Source organism: Astatotilapia calliptera, chromosome 9, assembly GCF_900246225.1.
Source record: "Astatotilapia calliptera chromosome 9, fAstCal1.2, whole genome shotgun sequence".
In the NCBI taxonomy this organism is placed as follows: Eukaryota; Metazoa; Chordata; class Actinopteri; order Cichliformes; family Cichlidae; genus Astatotilapia; species Astatotilapia calliptera.
Genome location: NC_039310.1, coordinates 15,294,906 through 15,318,507, shown reverse-complemented (window position 1 = coordinate 15,318,507; position 23,602 = coordinate 15,294,906). Strand labels below are relative to the sequence as shown.

At 41.5% G+C, this 23,602-nt stretch overlaps 1 protein-coding gene across 5 annotated transcripts in view; it reads left to right on the top strand.

Annotated features, from left to right (window-relative positions):
• neto1l (neuropilin (NRP) and tolloid (TLL)-like 1, like) overlaps positions 1 to 23,602 on the top strand; it is a 75,276-nt gene that overhangs the window by 28,576 nt on the left and 23,098 nt on the right. For all 5 annotated transcript variants that reach the window (XR_003273315.1, XM_026179455.1, XM_026179454.1 and 2 more), the window contains 2 exons: positions 22,456 to 22,497; positions 22,727 to 22,854. Coding sequence is in view for 4 of the 5 variants with exons in the window: in XM_026179455.1 (XP_026035240.1) it covers positions 22,456 to 22,497; positions 22,727 to 22,854 (170 nt within the window). In the remaining variant the exon portion in view is untranslated. The remainder of the gene's footprint in view (positions 1 to 22,455; positions 22,498 to 22,726; positions 22,855 to 23,602) is intronic.

The window sequence follows — 23,602 nt, the reverse complement described above, 5'->3', positions numbered from 1 at the left end:
TAACCAGCCGCACGATTCATGACAGATCTAAGGAATGTGGAGCATTTTGCAGAAAAGGGAATTGAGCTCGAGTCCAATTGATCTCATTAATTCTGAATTTCTAAAACTGATTTCTGTCCTTTGCAAATTGCAGTGAAGTACAAAAATCTTCCTAATGCAGGCAAAGTTGTCCTTTCAGTTTGCACATGCTCCAACAAAATGTTGAAAACATCCAAATACTAAAAATCTTTGTTAAATTTCACCACTGCTCAGCCCCTAAATGATGCTTTGGGCTGCCTTCTTATCCACAGAAGGCTCCCTTGTTTTCTAACAAGTGAACTGTGACCTGTTGAGTAATTTGGTTGTGGGAACCACAGTGGGAACAGCTTAACCAGCAGTAATCTCCTCATCTGGCACTATGTGGTCTGTCAAACACAAGTGGGGCTTCATTTCACTTACTCGTTGGCATCCATCAAAAATGGATAGAACTATTTTTAACTTGGCATATGCGAAATAATGCATGTGAGGAAAGGATAATGAATGATCATAGCAGGTGTCAGAAGTATTCTGGTATAAAGCCTTGGGGCTAAGGGAAAATTGGACTGATCTTGCTGTATTTATTTATTCATGCTCAAATCTGGCAGACATGTAGCAAAAGCTATGTTGCAGAACAGCTTCCCTGCTGCTTAGAACCTTACAGCTAGTGCTGAGAGCTAGTGCTTGGCTAGCTTCCTGTTGCCTTCTTATTGTGCCGGTGGCAGGCGAGAGTCCCACTGCCAAGTAGGCCTTATCCTTCCTTAAAGCTGCATTTATTATTTTTCGGAGAAAAAAGTATCACTGCTGCTGCATGAGGCTTTTTAACTGCTTCTAAATCAAACTGGATATACATATGAACTTCCAAAGTAGTTTTGCATGTTAAAAATCCAGCAAAAATGAAATTTTTATGTCTGTGTATTCCTCTATTCTGTGATAAAATCTAATTTAAAGTAATTCGTAGGAAATCAGCACCTCTAATGTTGTGATTGATCTGAAATGTCTACGCTAGCTGGAGGAAGGTAAGCCTAATTTTTGAATTGGTGAAAAGTTCAGGAAAAGCCTGAGAAATCAAATGAATTCAGTTGATCTGCCATGTTTCAACAGGCAGAGAGCTGCACTTTCTTATTTTGCACATCCTACACCTATAAACAAGCGCACACTACCTGTCACGGAAACTGTCAGAATCAGCACTGACAGACAGCTGACATGTTTTCATTCCAGTATTATTAAACTATTTTAAGTATTAATGTCAGTCCCGATATGCACAAGCGGTTCCTCTGTGTGTCTTCAGCAAAATCAGGAAACCTTAAACTGAAATCTATTTTTTAATCTCCCGTGCGGCTGCAAAGGGCGCTGAGGATACTGGTAATGGATACTATAAATTATGTAGCACAGTGCAAGTATTTACTGTACCTTTGTGTGCACAGCTACTGTGCATACATATGCATATCCACTACACTCACAATCCTTAGACAAACCCACCCACACACACAACCCACATAAGTTAATCCACTTCCACTTTCAAATTTGCCCTCATAAAGCTTGTGATGCAAACTCATAAAGTGGCACTTATATGACTTATGAAGCTGCTGATTTAAAAAAAACAAAGTGCCAATCTGTGATAAAAGTTTTACGAAGTGGAAGAACACTCATATCTTTGTCATATCTCTGTATTCTGTTGCGCTTTATTGGTGTGTGAGAAGTTTGTGGAACAGTTATGCACCTACTGGCGCCGTAAACTACACGATCTGAACTGCTGAGCATGTTGATGTTTGACATTTCAGGTAACGTAAGACGGTACTTCAGCACATGCTGTCAGTATGGAAAGTGTGACATGGAGATATGCAGAGGGCAATGGAGAAGAGCTTGAGTGGTTTTAGAGTTCATTTAGGAACCTTGTTATCAACATTATGTGCTCTGCAGCTTTGATTCAGCTTTACTGGTCATCACCATACTCATATATCTGACAGTGAGAAGTATGTGACTTGAATTAAAATGGCTGGCTGCAAATATCTTGCAAATGAAACTCACTCTGCTGGCTGAGATTGGCAGACTGAACGGTGTAAGACAGTTAAGATGCAATTTGCTCACACGGGCAAAAAACCTGTGAACAATCTGAGGTGCATAATTATTACATGCGAAATGCCATCACGGAAAGAAAGAAAGAATAAAATAGATGAGATGTTGATCATTTTTTCCCCACTTTTTTTATCGTGTGAGTAATTAAAATTTCTTCATTTTCAGCAAATTGCAAACAGCTTAATTATCATTGCCAGCAACTGCCACTTGTCATCATGAAACGATGCTGACTGTCTTGCAATATTAAATTAAAGCTGCCCTCTGGAGTTTTTGACCACTATTAGCACACAGTAGTTTTTTTATGAGTGAGTCCTTATTTGATTTCAGCTGTGCACGTGCACGAGGGCAAACATGCGGCTTTTCTTATCAATTACTGACTAACTATGTAGGAAATGCACCCGCACGGGCAGTGCAAATAGGAAATCGGCACATCCATTTTCTTCCATGTATCCAATTCAGGGTTGCACCGGGGCTAGAGCCTGCAAACAGAAAATAATATAATGACCACCTTTGTTTTGGTTAATTAATGAGAAAATCCTACAGGAGATCTTCAAGTTACATATTTTAGTGCGTGCTGTGCAATTGATCTATAAATGAAAACTAACAATCACTGATAGATGATGAGAGCGTTTTATGTTAATTTATGTTTGTAATTGACGCTTGCATCCTTTTCTCTTGAAACTTTTGCAGGAGCTGCACATTTGAGTGTAAATAAGGGAAATAGAAGCTGAAGTGCTCATAATATCATAGTGAAAGTCGGATTCACATGGCTGCCCATCAAGTTGGGTGTCTCGACAGAGATGTCACACTGCTAACAGGCCGGCATCCCTGCTGCAAAGCGATGCGAGGCATGTGTGTGTGACACGTTGAAATGATGCAAACCTCTGGGCCTCAGTCTGGTGTCTTTGTTTCTGGGCTGTCATCATTCTCATGAGTCCAAGGCTGCTGACCTTAGACCTTCACAGTGACAGCAGGACTTTGAAACAACAGACCTAGAAGCCCATACTAAAACTGGAGATGTCAGACACATGAACTCCAGGATATGGAGCTCGGATGTCAAATAGTAACAGAATACGATGCCTGCATGGGACACTCAATTTGATGGGGGGGGGGGGGGGGGGGGGGGAATGTTGACAGTGTGACGTATAATGGTGCAAAGACTGTCGGTTTGACATTTGCAACTCAAAAATGACGGGCAAAGGCAGGAAGATGAAGGAGGGGAGGGGAGGGGAAGAGAGGCTTTCCTAACCCCTCTCTGTTCTGCACCATGGGATAGAGAGCACAAGCAGAGAGAGGTTGACGGGACAGGAAGGAGAAAGGCTGGCATGTTGACAGCTGAATTCTCTCTTTCACACACACACACACACACTCACACACATTCTCACAGGTATGCATTTGATTACATAAACTGAGTAGAGCTGATTTTAATACACAAGAGGTGTTTACTGTATATATTAGGCCTCACTGCTGACTTCTGTCAGAGGTCTGGCATATGGCTCTTCCCAACATAATTTGTTGTAAAGAAAAGTAGGTGCCCTGTCAACACTATCACCTTGACGAGTGAACTATGAAGCGAGCTTTTAGAATGCAGAGTGCGCCAGCAGCTCCCCAAAGAGCGCTGCTAAAATATTTCAGCAGGATATTATTAAAAGTGTACTGTGGGAGACGAGAGAAAGAAAAGCTATCAAAACAAAAAGTGCAGAGCCCATAGAAAGGACCCAGCAAAGATTACAAAAAAACGATAAAACTCTGGAAGTTTTATAGATTGAAACAAACTAAACCTTTACTGTAACGTTTTGGATGATGAAGGAGAAACTTGGCCCAAGCTTGCATATAAAGCAAAGTACAGCTGAAAGGGGGAGGATGCATTGTTCTATTATGCACTGCCTCCGCTGAGAGTGCTATGATCAAAATTCTGCAATTTCACTTTGTCTGCGAGAAATGAAAATTATTGTATCAATATCCACTGAAACCATTTCTCTCCTTTTATCTCCCCGAGACAGAGAGATATTTCAGTATCCATGGGGTTCAGTCCAGTGGCTCACAATAGAGATTGGAAATAGACAGGTACTAAAGAAAGGTTCATGGGGGGAAAAAAACTGAAACAGGATATGAACACGGTCCAAAAAAGAAGCAGATCCACATTCAGTAATTAGACCTTTCACCCCTACTCCCAAGCCTCCAAGTCCCCTGGGTTTCCAGGCTTGGCATCACTACATTTCACGGACACTGTAAGCACCAGGGACACATATAGATTAGCCCTCAAGGGTAGTCTCACACTGAGGCTATTGCTCCTGACTGATTACAGATTCAGCTCGAATGTTCCGCTCCCGCTTCAACAAAAGATATCAGCACCAGGGGTTAACTCCACTGGATTCATTTCTTTCTACAGTCACAGCGAAGATTATTGTAAATACTCACCAAATGCCATCACAGGTGTCTCGCAAACCTTATTTACCCCATTCGACAACTCTATTTTACGTTCATATGCGGTTCTAAACTTTTTTTTTCTCCTCGTTTGGAGCCAGGAGTTTAAAATGTGCAGCTGCAGTTCGAGTTCAATAAGTTTCAGCAATTCATGCTCATCTCTCAGATTTGTAACACTGTCAGCCTCCATTTTTTTCACTTTGTCTTCACAGGGACATGATTTTCACGGGAGTATAAAAATTGAGGGGTTCTACTCCAAACTCAAGTATGAGCCGCTTTGTGGCTCTAGAAGACGAGCGATCTCGGAGACATCAGAACATGCTAACAGGCTGAGAAAACCAAGTGTTCAAGAACGCTGTGAATGTTTGTGTTGCGGGTGCTGATCAGTTTGTAAGGAACACTGAAAAGAGATGGATGTGCTTGTGCATCGGAGCTTCCAGTGTGAAATCTGGCAGCAGTCCAGTCTTAGTAAAATGCATGTCAGTGGCCTTTGCCGACTGAATGATGAGCCCGTCACTAATGATGTGTCCATATGGGAGCATGGGATGAGCAGTCATGAAAGCAATGACAGAACACAATACAACAAAGTGGAACATCTGGATGCTCAAAGCTGGAGACACGCACCAATCTTGAGAGCGCATGTGCAGCCATGTAATTGGATAAAGGATCCCTATATATAAAACACATTCCTACATCCTCACATTGAGAGATGGGGGGAAAAACCTGCTTGAACGCTCCCTGCAGGAGCTCCCGAGTACGGTTTGATCAACCACAACATTATAACGATCTCAGTGAGATCCATCAGCGCTGACAGTGATCACTCATGCCCGCTGTGATGAGGGTATGTGACGCTCAGCCATCTCTGCCCTGTAGCACAATGATGGTGAGAATGGTGTGTGAGGAGAAGATATGGACAGAGTGCTATGTGGGTGGCTTTTAGATGACAGTTCATCAGTAGCTCTGTGTGCATGTAGATATTTGTTGCTGTGCCAACAGGGACTTAATCAAGTGTCACTACAGTAAGTGGAGCCGGAGGTATATTTATGTGTGCGAACCTATTTGTGCCTGTTTGATAAAGTGGAGGGATTAAACACCTTGTTCCGTTGTAGTGTGTAAATCTCAAGTCTTTTCCACTGTGCAGGTGTTGATTTAATGGAACAGTTCGACATTTTGGAAAATAAACTTGTTCAGTTTCTTGTCAGCACAGTAAATATGAAGCTTCAGCGAGCAGCCAGTCATCTTACGGGTAGATCTTTGTTAGCGTTGGACAGAGCAGGACAGCTTTCACCCCCTGCACTTACGCTGTGTAGGATTTTCTAACACTAACAGACTATTAGTGGTAGCTTCATGTAGATAGACACACGGTACAGTGCAAAAGTCTGAGCCAAAGGCAAGTATTCTTCAGGAGTAGTTCTCCAGGCTTCTCAAAACATATTTAAAGCTCTTCTTTGGATGTTTCTGCCTTTTGTTCTGTTCTCTGTCACGGTGATCCCACACTGCTCGAGTAATGTTGAGGTCTGGGCTCTGCAGGGCCCAATCCATGACTGTGTTCCCTTGTGTGTTTTTCTATTCAGTTGTGTTTCCTGCTGTCAATGGTTTTTAGGACTGACAGTTTTTCTTTTGTCCTCCACTTTTGTTAAGCACACATTGCATACCATGCAGATAGATGGCAATTTTTCAGCTAATAGCTCTTTGGTACGCATAGGCAGACTTTGTGCAGACTTTTTAAACACTCATTAGGTGAGTGTGTAAAACCTCAGCTAAAGAAATGGAAAGAATGCATGTGTCTTTGTGACAGGCTGCTGGTAATACAGTGTTTAAAGATACAGTTTTAAACCGGTTCTTTGCTAAGTTCTCTGTTATGTGTAGACCAATAGCTAGTTCATCACTTGAGTTAGGGGCCTTTATGTTTGAATTATTCATAAGTCAGTGTTAAGTGGTCGAATACAATGAATGGACTAAAAATGAGGGGCAAAATAGCCAATGTCCAAAGAAAAACTTTGAAAGACCTTCAGAAAGCCAGAGAACCATTGCTCAAGACTCACTCCTTAGAGGGTGACCTCTAAGGAGTGAGTCTTAAGGTCATCCGAGAGGTAAGCCATGAGGTAACACCATTAACGTTATATTTTTAACATGAGTAATTGACATTGTGCATGAATATTTCCAAACCTTAATCTTTTCCTAAACTCTGCGTGATACCCTGGTATTGTGCACTGAGGATATTTTTTAAGCTATACCTTTAAACTTCTTGGCAATCAGTCTTTTTTTTTTTTTTTTTTTTTTTTTTTTGCCTGTCCCGTTTGGCTCTTTTGCCATCAGAATTATTGTCTAAAGGCAAAGAAAGATGCCCAACGGATTTACTTTACCAAATTGACCATCCCAGCCTTGCCGTAATGGTCCATTTGATTCACCTTTTATTGTTTGTTTGTTTTTTCACTTACTGAATACGGGACAGACTTCACTGGAGGAAAGAAGGGGAGAAAGAAAGAGGGAAAGAGAAACAGCTGAGAAGAGGGACGGGGGAGAAGGGCAAAAAACAAAAACCAACAGAATGAGCAGAAAAAAAAAGGGGGGAAAAATGCATATATCAATCACCTGGGTCACCTGCTGAGAAAGAAAAAAGAAAGCAAGCAGAAGAGAACAAGAGTAATAGAATAAACAACATCACAATGATATATGGGAATATGACAGTAAATACTAAATGTTAAACATTATTGTGCAGCACATAAGATCAACAGAACACAGTGTGCTTTGAGGTAGGAGCCAAAAAGGGTGTAGTTTGTGGGTGTGATCACCCGTGTGTACACCTGTGAGCATGGACGCGCTTGTTTTTTTGGGTTTTTTTTTAAAAGGTTCCTTCATGTAATGACCTGCTAGAGGGTGTGGGGGGGCCACAGCCCCGTCCTCCAGGGCATGAAGCAGGTATAAGGGAGATCAAAACTCCAGACATCCAGAGGCCCCCAGAACACAAGAGACCAAGGAAGACCAACAGAGGGGCAGCCGCGCCACTGTCCCAGAAAGAGCTGAGGAGAGTCCCAGATGAGGGCTCACTCAGCAGCCGCGGAGCAGAAGCCAGGGGGAGTTGCACTGACGCGCCCATGAGCTCCGCCGGCAGCCAGCCGTGCCTGAGTGACCGAGCCCCAGGCTGAGAGGCCGGGGGCACCCCGCCTCCGAAGTGGCCCGAGCGAGCCCCAGGCTCCAGGCCCCGATAAGCGGCCGCCAAGGAGTGAGCCGGTGTGTACCTGGACGCCCACCCCCGGACACAAAGAACCACCAACGCACCGATGTCTGAGGGAGTCCGCCACTGGCAGGGGAAGTGGTGGTGGGGGGAGATAGGCCTCCAAACCTTGGAGGGCCTGGGATGTCCCCAGAGAGGTGCCGTCTGATACCCAACCTGACATATAGACACAGACATACAGGCACACACAGATACAAACATCCATTCCCACCCTCATGCTCTCATATGCACTTACTCCACACTCAACCAACGTGGAGACAGACATAAAGAGACGCTGTACACACGATCACACTCCCCAAGCGTACTCTACGAACCGGGTCTAGGTACCCTTGCCCCTGGAGGGGGGAACTGCACCCAGACCCAGGTGGTGTTACCCTTTTCCCTGCAGTGGGGGGAGGCAGACCGCCCCGACTCCGCAGCAGCAGGGAGGCCCCACACTCCAGACCGCAGTCGGACGGCCAACTCCTCCTCCTAGCCCCCCTGCTCCAGCAGGTCGCAGAGAATGGGGGTGAGAGAAGACTCCAAACCTCCCTCCACCCGCTCATAGCTTAAAGCTATGCTGTTTGTTATCGATTGTTGTCTTCCACTGAGATTGCAATTAAGGTGAACAGTGCGAACCTGCGGAAGTGCTGAGCTTTTAGACCCTGAACAGTATGAGAAGAATTGACGAATAATCAAACATCCTAACCTGGTCTGCTTCACTGAGTCCAGCAGGAATGCTTCTGTCAGCTTTTTTATACAGTGTGGTAGCTGCTGTGAAAGACATCCACCTCTGTATGGATTTTTTACTTGCAGCACACTAACAAGATTTTCCCAACAGGTCATCATTAGGATAAAATGCGAGACTTTGGCAGAGGTTTCTGGGTTAGAAAAATTAGCTCTCAGTTGACATTCAGCACATCCAGAATTTATCCCAAACAACCTGGGTGAATTTATAATGTGACAGATGCATGTCGAAACCTGCCATTATGGGCACAGGTCAGACATCCTTGGCTTCATCTTTCACACAAACCCTGATTATCAGTTCATTGTTCGACCTTTATTACTATTACTACCATTAAAAAGGGATAAAAGGCAAATAAGGTATGGGTTCAGAGTGCTGAACTATGTAATAGAATGAACATCTAAAGCAAGTCACATTTCAGTTCACATTTCAGGCACTGCAGTTTCTTCATTGTTCCCAAATTACTGGCAATATGAAGTCAAACACGTGGGTCACCCATTACTCTCTCGTCCACACTGCTGAGAGCTGTTTGAAACGCTTTCAGTGCGCACATAGAAATTTAAATTCTATTAGTATGTAACTATGGTACCACTCCACCCTCCAACGGCATCCCCCTCTCTATCACTGTTGATTGCATTTACTTATTTGGGTGTAATGGAACTGGCTTGAAAATATGCCATGCTGCATGGAATAGCTCTCTGCCTGGAAATATGCCATCATTATGCTTAACCACTCTGGGTGATTACCTACCTGCCAATTTCATCTGATTCCATACTTCATGCGACATATTGGGGAAGAAGTGACAGTCTATGATGTATAAAAGTGAATTTTCACTAAACAGCATCCTGTGAAATGACGGTCACGATGGACGTGGAGTCGGATTTGGCAGTTCGCTGCCAGTCACTGAATACGCTCTACAAGAATAAATTGCTGACTGGCATAAATATTTTTTGACTGTTGTGGCCTTAATGCGCAGTCATGGTTGGATGGGTGCTATATTTTAACAGGCTGGGGTGTGTTGGAAATAGACTGTGTGGAGAAAGTCAAGGAGGGTGAGCAAGATAAGGCCAAGTAGTTTAGCCCAGAAACAGCGAGTGTGTTACATTATTTCTATTACAAACCCAGTGAGACCAAATGAATGCAATTAAAACCAATCAAACCTGCCTGTTTTTTTATGAAATGATAATTATGTAGAACCATAGGAAATTAACCTTTTTTTAATCAAATGGCCAGTGATTTAATTAGAGGGTAAAATGTCTGTATGTGACCCAAGCACTGGGTGAAGAAAGCTCAGCACTGTTATCCTGCAGGCTCAGTTGGGATAGACTCATACAGGTCTCATGCAAGCAGCCCACCATATAAACTAACCACACAGATAGCAGCGTGCTAAGATATCAGAGCATTTGTGACAAAAAGAGTGAATAATGGACTCTGGATATTACTCAGCTGCATAGAATTACAGGTCAAAACGAGAATAAATGCAGAGCACCATCTTCTGGATGTGTAAAAAAAGGTTTGCTGGTAAATTTGCCACATACACTGTTAAAAGTAGAAATACACTTTTTTGTTTTTTATTCCTTTGGTAAACACCGGATGCTACATTTTCCAAAAAGCTACTTTATAGCTATTTTCCAGGAAAGAAGAAAAACACATTTCCATTCCAGCTTCTCAAGCTCGACAAAGCTCCTTCTGAGTATATTACATAACAGTTTGCCTCCATGAAGCCCTTTGATGTGTACAGTCAGCGGAGAATCCCTTAAAACTTCATAAATGATGTGTGTTTTTAGACAGATTCCTCTGTTGGTCTCCATAATTGATTCAAAATATTCATCAATTTATTCACCACTGGTGTAAAATCCTAACAGTAATCCAGCACTTAGGGCCATAAAAGTGGATTTTAGCTGCTGTTCACCAAAGTCACTTCCTAATTAAATTACCTCATTCTTTATTGTTAAAAAAATCAATCAATTTCATCAAGCTCAAAGTTTATAGCCTCAAAAACATGTCATTCTCTCTGTATTCTGACTGTAAACTGTACTCCACCCTGCCAGCCGTGTTTCCAGAAACAGATTTTAGAAGTAGCTTGGGTAAGTAGCCCATATGTTGTTGGGATTATGTTCTCAAAGGGAACATGAATGTCGGAAATGTATCAGCATGGCTGACAGTTGTGACTGTTACCAGAGCTGTAGATTTTATAGCTTGTTCTGCCTTTGTTCTAATGACCAGATCCCTTAAGAGCTCTTGTTGTGCTACTCGGCTGCACTGGTGGTGTAATATTCTTAATGCAGCTGTCAATCCTATTATGGTCCGTCACTTTTGTGATGGAAAAGTGTAAGCAGCAGTCTGGGAGACAAAGTCTCAATCTGCGTCTTTCTCTCAGTTTCTTAATCTCTCGCTCATAATCCCTCATCCACTGTTAGTCCTCTCACTCTCTCCGTAATTAAAGATTCAGCTGTCAGATTGCAGTTTTACTGTTTCCACCCTCATTCTTCTTAGGTTTCACCCTTCTAACCAACTGACGGTTTGTTTAAGAGCTAATGCTGCACACAGTTTAACCCTGTAATTCTGACTAATCTTAAACCTGTTACCGAGCTAACGTGGAAAAAATAAATGCTTAGCAATCCCCCTTTCATGTTTTTGCATTGGCTACTAGTTGAAGTATGTTAGCCTGTAGTTTATCGCCCCGCTGGGTCAAATTGCAGCCTGTTGTTGGTATAGAAATGTCTGTGAGCCATCGATCGCCTCCCCGGGCCCTCTGGAACAGATGCACAGCGGCAGTGAAAATTGAAACAGGAGTCTGCTACCACTCATAATTCCATGACAGTGAAATGAAACACATCTCAAGAAAGCAATCAGACTCTTAAATTACCTTTCTTGAGGGGGGCATTGTTTGCAGATCAGCAGAACTATCCTTGCTCTGTCCCTTTATGTCACTGTATCGCTCGCTCAGTCTCTCTCCCTGCCTCTCAGACACTCTGCGTGCAGTAATGAGTGGCAGAGTGGCGATGTTGTGTTGATTTATTGCATGGTTGCCCAAGTGGAACCTGGATGGAATTTGTCTGTCATTGGGGTGTCACTTAGATGGAAACACCTGTGATGCCTAGGGACAACTAACCGCTCCATCAGGAATGGGTTCCCGACTGAGCTATCAGCCTATCCTAGATGCATGCACACAAATTTACACAGGTACACAATCGCGTGCGCTAGGACTGAAAACAAAATGCACTCTGTACTGACAAAGCTACACAGTCTTTACTGTGAATAAAATATTGATTTATTACCATTCTATTTTTATTTTTATGTTACGAAGCAGCCCAGCTTTTTCAGAATTGGGTTCACAACATGAACCAAAGTGCTTTAGCTGCCCAAATCTAACAACAACAGGCTGTATATAAGAAATAAATATGGCCTCCAGGTCTGAAACGTGAAGCCAGCTCTGCAATTCTTTCTAAAGACCAAAGGAGGGAATGACTCGTCTGCTTGAAAAAACTGATTATACAGAAATCTGCTTACTTAATCTATATTTCTAAGCACTTTTCTATTTAGATTATGATTGCAATTGTATAACATATAGTGAGCCACTGATAAAGAAAAACTGCTAAAGCAATTTAGTTGTATGGAAATCTCCTTTTCACTCCATGAAAAGATCAGTTTTGTTACTTTAATAGAATATTTTGCATAGATCCAGTTATAAAAGATGATTTTATAAGTTAAGCTACCCCAGAGTAAAATAGTTCAAGCTCTTCCTACCAATATACCACTCCAACACTGCAGCATGCCGTTTCTTAACAACACATGCACACATACCTAAACAGGATGGGGGACATTGTTGGCAAGATGCAGGAGTAGCGTTGTATCAGCTTTGTGTCCTTGTCATTGTTCCCCGGGGTATTCTGGAAAGAAAGAGGAGGAGAGAAGGAGGAGAGCAGTTAACAGTTTGATCAATGGGAGAGATGGAAGCACATGCACACACACGCACATAGAGCTATGGGCACACACAACCATAAACAGATTTCTCAAATCCATCAGTGTAAACAAGAAAGGAAAATAAAGTAAAAATCCATCCCAGTGACTGAATTCCCCCAGAAATCTGGATGGACACATTTATTCAATGCGGCATATACACTGTGAGTTTCTGTAACAAACTCCTCACACTAGCAATGTTAAAGGAGCATACTACACTCCAGAGGATATGGGGGCAGAAAGATGGATGAATGGACCATTGAGCATATTTATTAATAAATATGATTTTTTTTCTCTTCAATGCCGATGTGCTTAATGGTCTGTAGCGAACAAAGACATTTCAGCCTGTGAAACCAAAACTAATTAAGACAGTAAATGAACAAAACACATAATTAAAGACATTGCAACACTTCAGTATATTTTCATAATGCGATTCTGATTGAAGAGATTTCGAGCTGTAATCTGCCAGAGGTGCTTCTGCGATATGTCTACATTTGCTCATACATGGAAAGGTTGCAGAGTAGATTATAAAAGACACCCCTTATGGTATTTTTGGCTGTGTGATTTTCTTAGGAGCTATGTCTCACCATGCCTGGATGGAAGGGTAGTGACCAAAGTTATCAGCTGAACCAATCTAGCTTGGTTACTACAGTGCACAGGTACCTGCTAATAAGAGCTAAAATGTGAAGAAAATTATACTGGAATGTTATTAGCTGAAATAATCTAACTGCACACTTCTTAGGCTGTCTGTTATTTTAAAAATAAGTGCACAGCAAGTCATGAATTTGTGAGATAATTACAGTTAAAGCACTAAAACACATTCTACTTGAGTAATTTGAACTAGCTAATGTACCCCAATGGACTATAACACCTTGTGTTGGTACCGTCTGTACCAACAGAGCTGTTACTCAAAGTAGCCACGGCCCTTTTCATGCAAACTTTAAGCCTTAATACAGTTTAAAGTGGTAATTTATCATACAGGGGGTTGAAGTAGTATGCAAACATTGTTTTTTTGTACTGAAGTTCAACATTTTGTAGGAACTGCCTCATTTTTGGAGCTAAACTCAAGTGGCCACTCTTGGAACAGCAGTTTTTGGTTCTAGTGGAGCGGTCCCCAACCTTTTTTGTGCCACGGTCCGGCCTTTAAGGTGTCACGGATAAATACAACAAAATAAAATCAGTACCGGCACCAAAAAAAAGAAGATTTATTCATAACACATGGGAAAAGATCCAGGGAAACTGAGTTAATGATAAAAACGATTAAAAAAATAATGCTAAAAACCAATAAAAACCCTGAAAACCATAAATTTCACACCCGAGCCTCAACTATCGCAGCCTGGTACCAAACAACTCACGGACCGCTACCAGTCCGTGGCCCGAGGGTTGGAGACCGCTCTTCTAGTGGACTGTCTTGATATGAGGAATAAGTTGTTACAATTAAGTCCACATGTGTGAGTCGTCTTAACTGAACACTAACTTTTGAATACTGAAAAGATAACAGCTTATGATCCAAATGCAACATGGTGAATGGTCTCAATCAAGGGAGAGGACTATGGGACAAAAAGAAGCCTTTAGAGGTTAGAAACAAACGAGATGACCCTGAGTGTCATGTTTTCCCTGCTGAAGTGTCCTTGACCAAGACACTGTATCTCTGTCTGCTTAAAGAGCTTTTCTATAGTGGTTTTCCTTATGGAGATCAATAATGTATCGCATGAATCATAAATTCAACCACAAGGACAGAGATTCCCCACCTCTTGTAATTTATATCTCTCTGAAAACGATGTAACAGTCAGTTCTGCTGACACAGGATTTTTCTTTTTAAAAAAAGACACATTTCTGGATACTGATCACCTCCACTAGGAAATACTGAGGGTTAAGTGCTTTGCTCAAGGGCACTTGAAGTAGAGGTGGTAGTCACTAGCTGCTTTGACCTGTATGGATTTTATTTTCTCAGCTACAAGCTCATCCTACTCCTTTAAAGAGTATAATTTTACATTTGCAGGTCAGTGACATCCTAGCCTATCATTTTGTGCACCATAAGCACAAGTTGAACTCTTTCCATCTGTCTTTTTTCCCCTTTGCAGACTAGCTCAATACAGTTCTTAGCAGGCACATTGATGTGTGGCACTGGGATACACATCAGTGCTAATCACTGTTTGGGGCAAAGACCCAGCTCACTGGCCGTGTCACCAGGGTGTGGTGAATCCTATCAGTCCCCAGCAGATATTGCCCCCCACTTTTTCTCAGCTACTCCTCTGTATAGTTGGGTTGTCATCCACAGGGTCAACAAAGCACTGTTGAGTGTGTATTAGCTATATGGCTAATCTTTACAGCTCCGTTTCATTGAAAGAGGCTTTCACAATAGGCTTTTGTTTGCTCAGGGAAACAGTCCAGCATGTATTTTGCCTTTATAGTTGAAAGCTGGTCAAACTGCAAGAACGAAAAGTGCACTCAAAACAGGAAGCCGTGAAATAACGACACCGGCAATCGTCTCTGCCAGAATTGTTCTTCAGATTGAACTGATTGAACGGGCCAGACTGTGGAAAATCTTTTGTTTTCAGGCCCTGACTTTCTCACTCTGCCTCTTCCTCTGCTTGTCTTTTGAACTCAATCCTCAGCTACGGCTGGTGTGATTAATGGCAGCCATTCATTAACTTGATCAACCACTTTAGCAGAGATTATTAATCAGATGCTTATTTAAATGTCACCACCGAGCAGCTGAGAGGAAATGAGGCCACTGGGAAATGGAGTTTTTGTGTGTGGGCTGCTTGTCTGTGTGTGTGTGTGTGTGTGTGTGTGTGTGTGTGTGTGTGTGTGTGTGTGTGTGTGTGTGTGTGTGTGTGTGTGTGTGTGTGTGCGTTTGCGCACTGTGCATGTTTACTTGCTGGAATATTTCCTCACACTGCTAACCTTGAACTCATTCATATGCTGTTATACATGCATTTGTGGGAGCAGCTAATACTGAAGGGATATGTAGCAATGGAGCCTAATGTTCAATTCCAAATGAGACGCATTGTGTCTCATTAATAAAACATTTTGTTGTGCCTGCATTATGAAGAGCATTACAATACTTATGGGATTGTTCAGTTATTAGAAATTCACACCTCCTGACAGCTTTGCAGGGCTCTGCTTCATTTCTATGTGTGGGCCTAAAGTATAGGCTATATGTGCTGTATATAGAAGATTTATAACATTTATCACTAAACATGCTGCCAAATAGGGATAATCAGGACCTACGTATCATTTGTTTCAGAAAGTTTTACCACAGCAAATTCGTAATGATTGTTTTCGTGTCCAGAGTTGCCACTGCCAAACTGCTAGTACAAACATGTTTTGAAGAAATGTAATGAGCAAATTTGAGCTGGCATTTGCAAGCTGCTCATGTTTGCTTTCACATACAGTCCAGACCGTGTGTATTTTCACAGCTACGTTTTTTTTCCCGCTCATTGGGGGCTGTGCTTCAGCGCATTCAGTTTGAAATGAAATATTGGATATTACACTGAAGTCCCTGGTCTTTGCTAAAATTTGAGCAGGATTATGCCAATATTGAGAGAACTGTGTGGGAGGTATTTTCACACATAAGGGCCAGATTTTTAGGGATCTAAGTGACATGAAGTCAGAAAAAAATTTAATATTCTGTGGAGAAAAAAAAAGAGCAAAAACTTCAATGACAGCCTGAAGTCTTTGACACACAAACCAGGCCCTTTTATCTTCCCTGGTGTTGCTCACACAGACCTTCAGCTATTGCTTATTGTGGGGAAGTTTTTTCCATGCATGCTTTTTTTATACAATGAACTCATCTATTTGTGGATTTTAAAGTCGTATTCCTTTACACGGTCACATTGTTACTCCTCACAGTCAGAATAAGTTTTCTGTGGAAGCTGTTATCACAACCTTTAGTTACTTTTTAAAAAATAAATGACAACTAAACACCACGTGAATATTTGCAAGTAAAATGTGTGGCTTTGTGTGACCTTTAGATGTGCTTTTTTAAAAATCTGATGGTTAACAGTGTACTTTAACCCAAACGAAGATCTAACCCTAATCAAGTAGTTTCTGTGGCTGTGTGAACAAATAGTTCTAGCGCCTGACTTTCTTCTTGTGGCTGCTCCTTTTAGGGGTCGCCACATCTACTTTTATCTCACCCTATCGTTAACATCCTAATTGTTGTATGCCTAAACGTAACTAAACCAGGAATAAAAATGAAAGCAAATAGAAAGTGTAAGCAGAAATTAAAAATACTCCCAGACTGGAGTCTCCCAAGTGAATGTCTGGTATGCTTGTGCCACCTTCAGCCTTCCTGCCTTTAATGAAGAAGCTTATGCTTGGCTGCTAGTCTATTCGTTGCCTCACTTCCTCTTTTCCACTCTGTAAAGCCGACATCATTGCTGCAGTCCAATGATCTATCTGCCCGCCTTCTTTAAGCCAGTCAGCCTCCACTCTGTATACTTTAACTTGCGCTGCTCCTCTTTCATTCTCCCTTGCAGACTCCTTCGTCCAAACCACCCCCTCCCCATCTCCGGGGGGTCTGCCCTAATTCCCATCACCACTAGGATTTCATTCTGCCGTGATGGGCCATCAGAGTCAAATCACAGAATACCATAATTGTGCAGAGTTCCTCAAATATTCAAAGACTCAAACTGAAGTTGAGACCTGGCACTTTGTTGTAGTACTTTTTTAAGTAGCCAACTTAGCATGCAGATTATAGCTTCTGTGAATTCTGCTCTGTCTCTGGGAATTGCAGTGGTTGTGCTACCTTCTCTTTTTTTAACCATACCTGTTGTACATATAATAATATGCAAAAAAGCTGTTTGTGTGGTTAAGATTAAACTGTACGCTGGAGGTGTTTTTCTCTTTAAGTTGCCTGTGAATGAAGAGCACATATAGGACTTAAAGTCTGCATCCCAGGCTTTAAAGTGAGCAGTTCTGTGCTGCAAAGGGTAAACGCAGTAAGTCCCAGATTACACTTAGACGAGCTTTATGAAGGGAGGAGAGGGTGTGGCCAAGTGTGGATGTGCTCTGAATCCAGCTTGCTTCGAAAGCATTTATACGATAAAGCAGGGCCTTTAAAGACACTGCAGCGAATACGTCTGCAGAGAACGCACAGATCCCACATGTCAGCTGTCTGAGCTGAAATCTCTATTTTATGATATTTACCTTCAGTGTAGCAACACACAGAAAGAGCCTTCTGAAATGTCCCATTCACAGTGTAATCAGTATTAATAGTACTGGTGAGCTGATGCATCCAATTTAACAGGGTTAAATCAGCTGCTGTGGAAGGAGTACACTTCTTCTGTATATGCTTCATGAATCATTCCATCAATCCATGTAATTGATTAAATTGATTAATCAGCGAGGGCAGAGAAGGTGATGGATGGCGAGAGGGATGGGACCCATCAGAATAAAATTCAAGAGCTGAAGTTTAAAAAGGTCAAAGGTCACACAAGTGACATTTATAGGCATAGCACCCTCTTCGTTCTTGATGTTAGGAATAACCTTTATCAAAGGTTCATGAATGTGTGTGTGTTTGCCCGAATGTGTGCGTGCATCGCCATAGATACATTCCACTTAGGTTTCTTGCCCCTGTGATCGTGTTTGGGTAAGTGATGCCAAAGCCCAATAATAAATCTGTGCCGCAACTATCATCGATGACCTGAAGGTTACAGTTTCATTAAGTGTCTTCCACTTTGATTTTCTCATCCCTCATGCCCTTCTGCTCTCCTGCCTGCCTAACTCCCCACTACACCTAGTAAAGATGCTCTGAGAGGCAATGTAGACACGGATAATGAGAAGGGGGGGGGGCTTTCATAAGTGGTGCAGTCAGCAGGCTTTGAGGAATGCATTGACATTTAAGGAAATATACTGATTACCTTTCTGATCAGCCTAGTTTGTTATTGATCCTTGCCTAGTACACGTCTGCGTGTTTGCAGATGCAGCGCCCAGATGAGATAACAGTTTAACTCTGTTAATGCCTCTTATTACTTGATAAATGTTGATATCTATCATAACATAGTTTTATATTTCAGAGTCTATAATTACTCCATCTTTAAGGTGATCACGAGTTAAATATACTTGCCGTACTAATTAACATCAGACCTTTGCAAGTTGGCTGATATCCACACCAAGGCTGCCTCAAAGTCAGTCCACAAGAAGAAGAATCAATGCATCATATTTTGTTTATTTCAAACTCCCGTGTATGAATAAACAATACCTGCTTGTGTGTGTGTGGATAGAGAGCGAGATCCTCCTTTTACATTCTTGTTTTTCATTATTTATAGTATATGTAAAGATAAAATGAGCTTAAACGATCAATGGAATAAAGATGCTGAATGGGCTCTAAATGTGTGGTTTTTAACCGTATACAAAAACTAGGCCACACCGCTTTCATTTGCAAATTTAACAAATGTTATATTACATTACAGCAAATTCACATGTTTTTCTTGTAAAAGGAAAAAAAATCACTCATAATATTGAAGCATATGGCATCTTTCACCACTTCTCCAGATGGAAAGACGACAAGTGGGTGGATTTGTTTGAAATGTACAAGCAAAGCATTGCTTTCTCCAAAAGACAAAAAACATGTTTACTACCACTTAGCTGTCCAAGGCCAGAGGAGCCACTTTTAAAATTGCGTGGTATTCCCCATTCAGCTTTTTAGAGATTGAATCATTGAGCCTAAGTTGAAAGCAACAATTAATCAGGAGGGAAGTGTAGTAAAAGCCTCAGGAGAAACTCTTGAGTACACTCTAAGCACGTCTCCTGACTGCTTTTGTGCTCACATGAATGTTTTACTGTCCCAGACGGTGTTAAAGTGCCAAAGAGAGAAGGGGTTTCGGCAGCCTTGCTACATTTGTCACAGGTATTCAACAGGCTCGTCTTCTCACCATTTGGGGAGGTTCCCATCTTCTGAATCTGTGAGAACAAAGCAGAAATTGAGCCAAGAGTGCCTATCTGAATCCTATCTGTTCCATCATTTGACTCCCTTTTTTTATATCACCGCAGCACAGGCGTCGGTGCAATGTTTTTCCGAGTCCGAAGTGCTCACACTCAAGTACCGACTCATGTCTAGACAGAAAAATTAGGGCATACATACAGACAAAAAAAAACTTTGACATTTAGACAAGGTGTTCACGCTGTGCAATCAGACCTCATTTTCCACACAGAGCTCAGTCAATGGTAGCCATGTCTCGATTTGGCAAGGAACAATCAGATTTAATGTGAAGCCTTTTTTTGTGTTTCTTGTTTCTGCAGGCTCTATCCTCAAAAGAATGCAGCCCGAAGATCACAGCTAACGGCATATCTTTGAAAGCCCAACCGCTCTGTTACTAGGCTGGAATAAAATGGGGTCTCTGGGAATGTATTGTAATTCTGTGGAGGTTTTACATCAAAGAGAATGCTGTATTTCAGGGCAGGTGACATGCAGTGGTGTAATAGTGGAATGCTGCATCAGAAAAGTAGCCTAATAACTTCATTGCTCTTTCCTTTTATTGAGAAACAATCATAAATAATCACACATCGCATGAATTTTAGACGCGTTTAAGCTTCACCGGTTTGTGCTTATGAAATTCTGATAGACTGAAAAAACACACACAAACCTCCTTGACAAGATACACACACTGAAATGATGATGTGAAAGACTAGTGAGAGTGTTCAAGAGTCAATTTCTGTCTTCTGTGAAGTCATCTGAAGAGTGATATTGAGTCTTTGGGGATAAGAGATGAGACTGTGATGTTGCGCTAGCAGGAGGAGGGAACACAGCTCAGAAAGGCTGGCCTTGTTGATGTAATTTATTGCAACATTATTCAGGAAAAACTGCTAAAAAGCTCTCACTTGAAGCTGACTTTTTAAACTTTGCGTGACACGTTTCTTATCACGTACAGCTGGGAAGTTGAGTTTGATTTTTGTTCTGAATATGTAAAAGTTTGGTGGAGGATTACCGTCACAGCCTCGCAGTCTGCTAAAATTTTAAAACCTTTCTTTAGGACACATTTAATGTTTCTTCTCTTCCGTTTAGGTCTGTTAAGCCTCAGTTATGCTTTGTTCTGGCACTGCTAAATGGAACAAAAATGAGACTTATGTGGTGAGCTCAGGGGAGCCGAGCCCAAGAAATGTTATCTTTGCTATATACTTTCCAGAGGCTTACAGCGTCATCTGCACAGGAAGCATTCATCTGAATGTCATGAATTACTGGATACGCATTCATCCACTGATTTGCAAAAAATGTAATCTAACCTGAATTGCTTTGAAATATAGCTAAAATAAGTGATGTTGTGTGTTAGCTAATGAGCTATGCTAGTGCTACCATTATCCATGCAAGCTATCTGATGGTTAAAACAAAATTCCAACCCGAATGAACATTTTTTTAAACACTGGCTATCTAACTGAGAAAGATTCTTCAGCTCTGACATGTTTGTGCATTTAGCTATTTGTGTTCCAGTAGTAAAATTAGAAAAGTGAGGATTTGTTATGCTTCCTAGCAAGGTGGAGTCATTCATCTACCACTAGCAATACAGCGCAGTACCAGTTTTCAGAATCAGAATCAGAATACTGTATTGATCCCTAGGGGAAATTATTTAAAAACAAATGCTTTATGCTTTTAAAAACACTTCTGCAACCCGTCGTGGGTAGAGACTGGTCAGGGCTCTTTATATGGCTTATTTAGCAGGTCACAGATCATAACAGATTACAGGTTTCGCAGTTTTGCTAACATTTGCATGCAATGCTGCCATCGTGGATTGTAAAGTCAGGACTCTCAAAAGTCAGGATTACCAACATGGACCTTGAAATGCACCCCCAAGCAGGACATTTTTTAAGAAACGCAAACATCTTCATCATAAGTTACTAAACACAATTGGTCACCAATTTAAAAACAATTTTTGCCTTTTAAGGGTGTACTTACGATGTGATTAATAATCGTTGATGATCTATAATCGAACAGATTTTTTTTTATCACAGTTAATTTTGATTTTTGTTTCTTTAAAGAATAATATTACATGATGCTGGTTGCATGTGATCTGTCGCTACCCAACCCTGATTGTGAGTAAATACTGACTTGACGGTGACCTCATGTTGGCATCAATAAGTTGGCTGCTACACTTCACAAAATCATCACCTGTCTTGGTTTAAAGCCAATTACTGTAAAATACAGCTGCAATGTCCTGATAACAATATTGAATTGAAGCACAAGCGTGCATTTGCCTCAATCCTCCAAATCGTTTGATTTTATTCAGAGCAATATCTGACAAACATATTAAGAGGTTGTTTTATTGTACTGCAGGACTTTGCATGTGGGTGGAGTAGATTTCTTTTTGTAATTTTATCAAACTACTCTAAGGAAACAAAAAAGCGTTTTTCAAATACTCCACAGATTAAAAAAAAAGAAAAAAAAGAATTGCCACTCAGTTTGGTTTATTCATCCTGCTTTATCAGTTTCTAAAACGTTGGTCCTTTGGTTCAATGATTTCAGCTAGACTCGTTATCATGCATGCCCTGCAACGGTTTGTGAGCTCACACTTTCCAATGTTGTAGATGTGAACGTGCTAAAATGACAAACTAAACAACTGTATAGTAATTAAAATGCTAGCATGGTGATGTTAGCATATAGCTTAGTGCGGGTTCAGATAGACAAATAGATACTGGAGCACTTCCCAGTTTAAAACATTAATGGCACAGCTGCCTTAACAGTGTTGGTACCTGTAGTTAAAAAAATATTTTTTATGTTGCTTTAATGCTTAATCCACCAGTGCAAAGTGCAAAAGTCACACATAACCAGATGTTATATGGAGAATATCTGGAGAACTTCCTGTTGGTGACTTCAAAGAGGAAAAAGCAGCAAAGCATTCAGAGACGCTGAAATAATTTATACGTGAGGACAGCAGTTTGTTGTCTTTGCAGGAAGTTCCTCAGTACATAGATAAACCTTGTTGTGTTTTCCTCTGTAATGATTTTGATTTTGTAATCATATATTAAAAAATAATTTCCCCCTTCCTCTATTCTGCTCTCTCCTCAGATCCAGACTTTGGAGACATGGGAATACCCCCACCTCTGCCCTGTAGGTACACTCCCTCTCTCTCCCGCTTTCTGCTTTCTTTCTCTCTCTATAGCCATTCTTCTTCTCTTGTCTCTCTAAAGTGTATTTATGCTGTTTTACTATCACTTATATACATACTGTGTGTTGGTGCATGTGTTATACCTCTTAATCATCGGTGTTTGTCTGCATGAACCACACATGTGTGCATGCATTTGTTTTGGGTGTGTTTATACATATGCGTGTGTTTCAGCCTGTCAGTATGACATGGTTGGCCCAGAAGGTATCGTCGAGTCTCATCAGATCACCAGAGACGGAAAGGCCGGTGCCACAGAGGCCGTCGACTGTAAATGGTACATCCGTGCCCCGCCGCGCTCCAAGGTCAGTGACGTAAACTACGCTCCCATCAAACTGTGAATTTGATTTGAAGCCAAATTTTGAAATGTCACATGAAATAAAATGGAAATGAAATTGTGTCCCCATTAGCTGAGCTGATGACAGCACAACATAGTTACATCAGAAAGACTAATGTTCAGCTGACAAATCCTGGATGTATTCCTTGTGAAATTTCCGGCTTCTGTTGAGATATTGAGGATATTTTTTCTTAATAATTATCTGTTTCCTTTCTATATTTCGCCACACAGGCAGTAAGATCAGGGGTTGCATCAGGAAGCTTTGATATTACATGTCAGTTTGTCTGCAGCTGTCAGCAGTATCCCGACGAGAGTGTTTGTGGCTGGGGGGAGGACTTGTTTCCCCGCTAGGGTCAGACAGATAGGCAGAAGGGTTTATTTGGGGTCAGGCCCATTTTTTTAATCAGTGAGCTGTTGCCAAGAGGAATAGAGGGAGGGAAGAAAAAAAAGAGAGCGCTGCAGAAGGAGAGAGGACTGAACAAACAAAGAGAGGCAGGAAGCGTTACCATTGATAAAATAGTGTTGGGTTGCAGTTTGACCCTGAGGCCTGCAACAGCCTGCATTTGTTTTCCTCGCCTGTGTTTTGCATATACAAATACAGGACATGCATATACATGCACACCTTTGCTCCAACCCCTAATACACACTAGACATGCTTCCTTATCTACTAGAGGTACCTGTGCTGCATTAATGCATGGGATTAAGTGTTTCCTAAG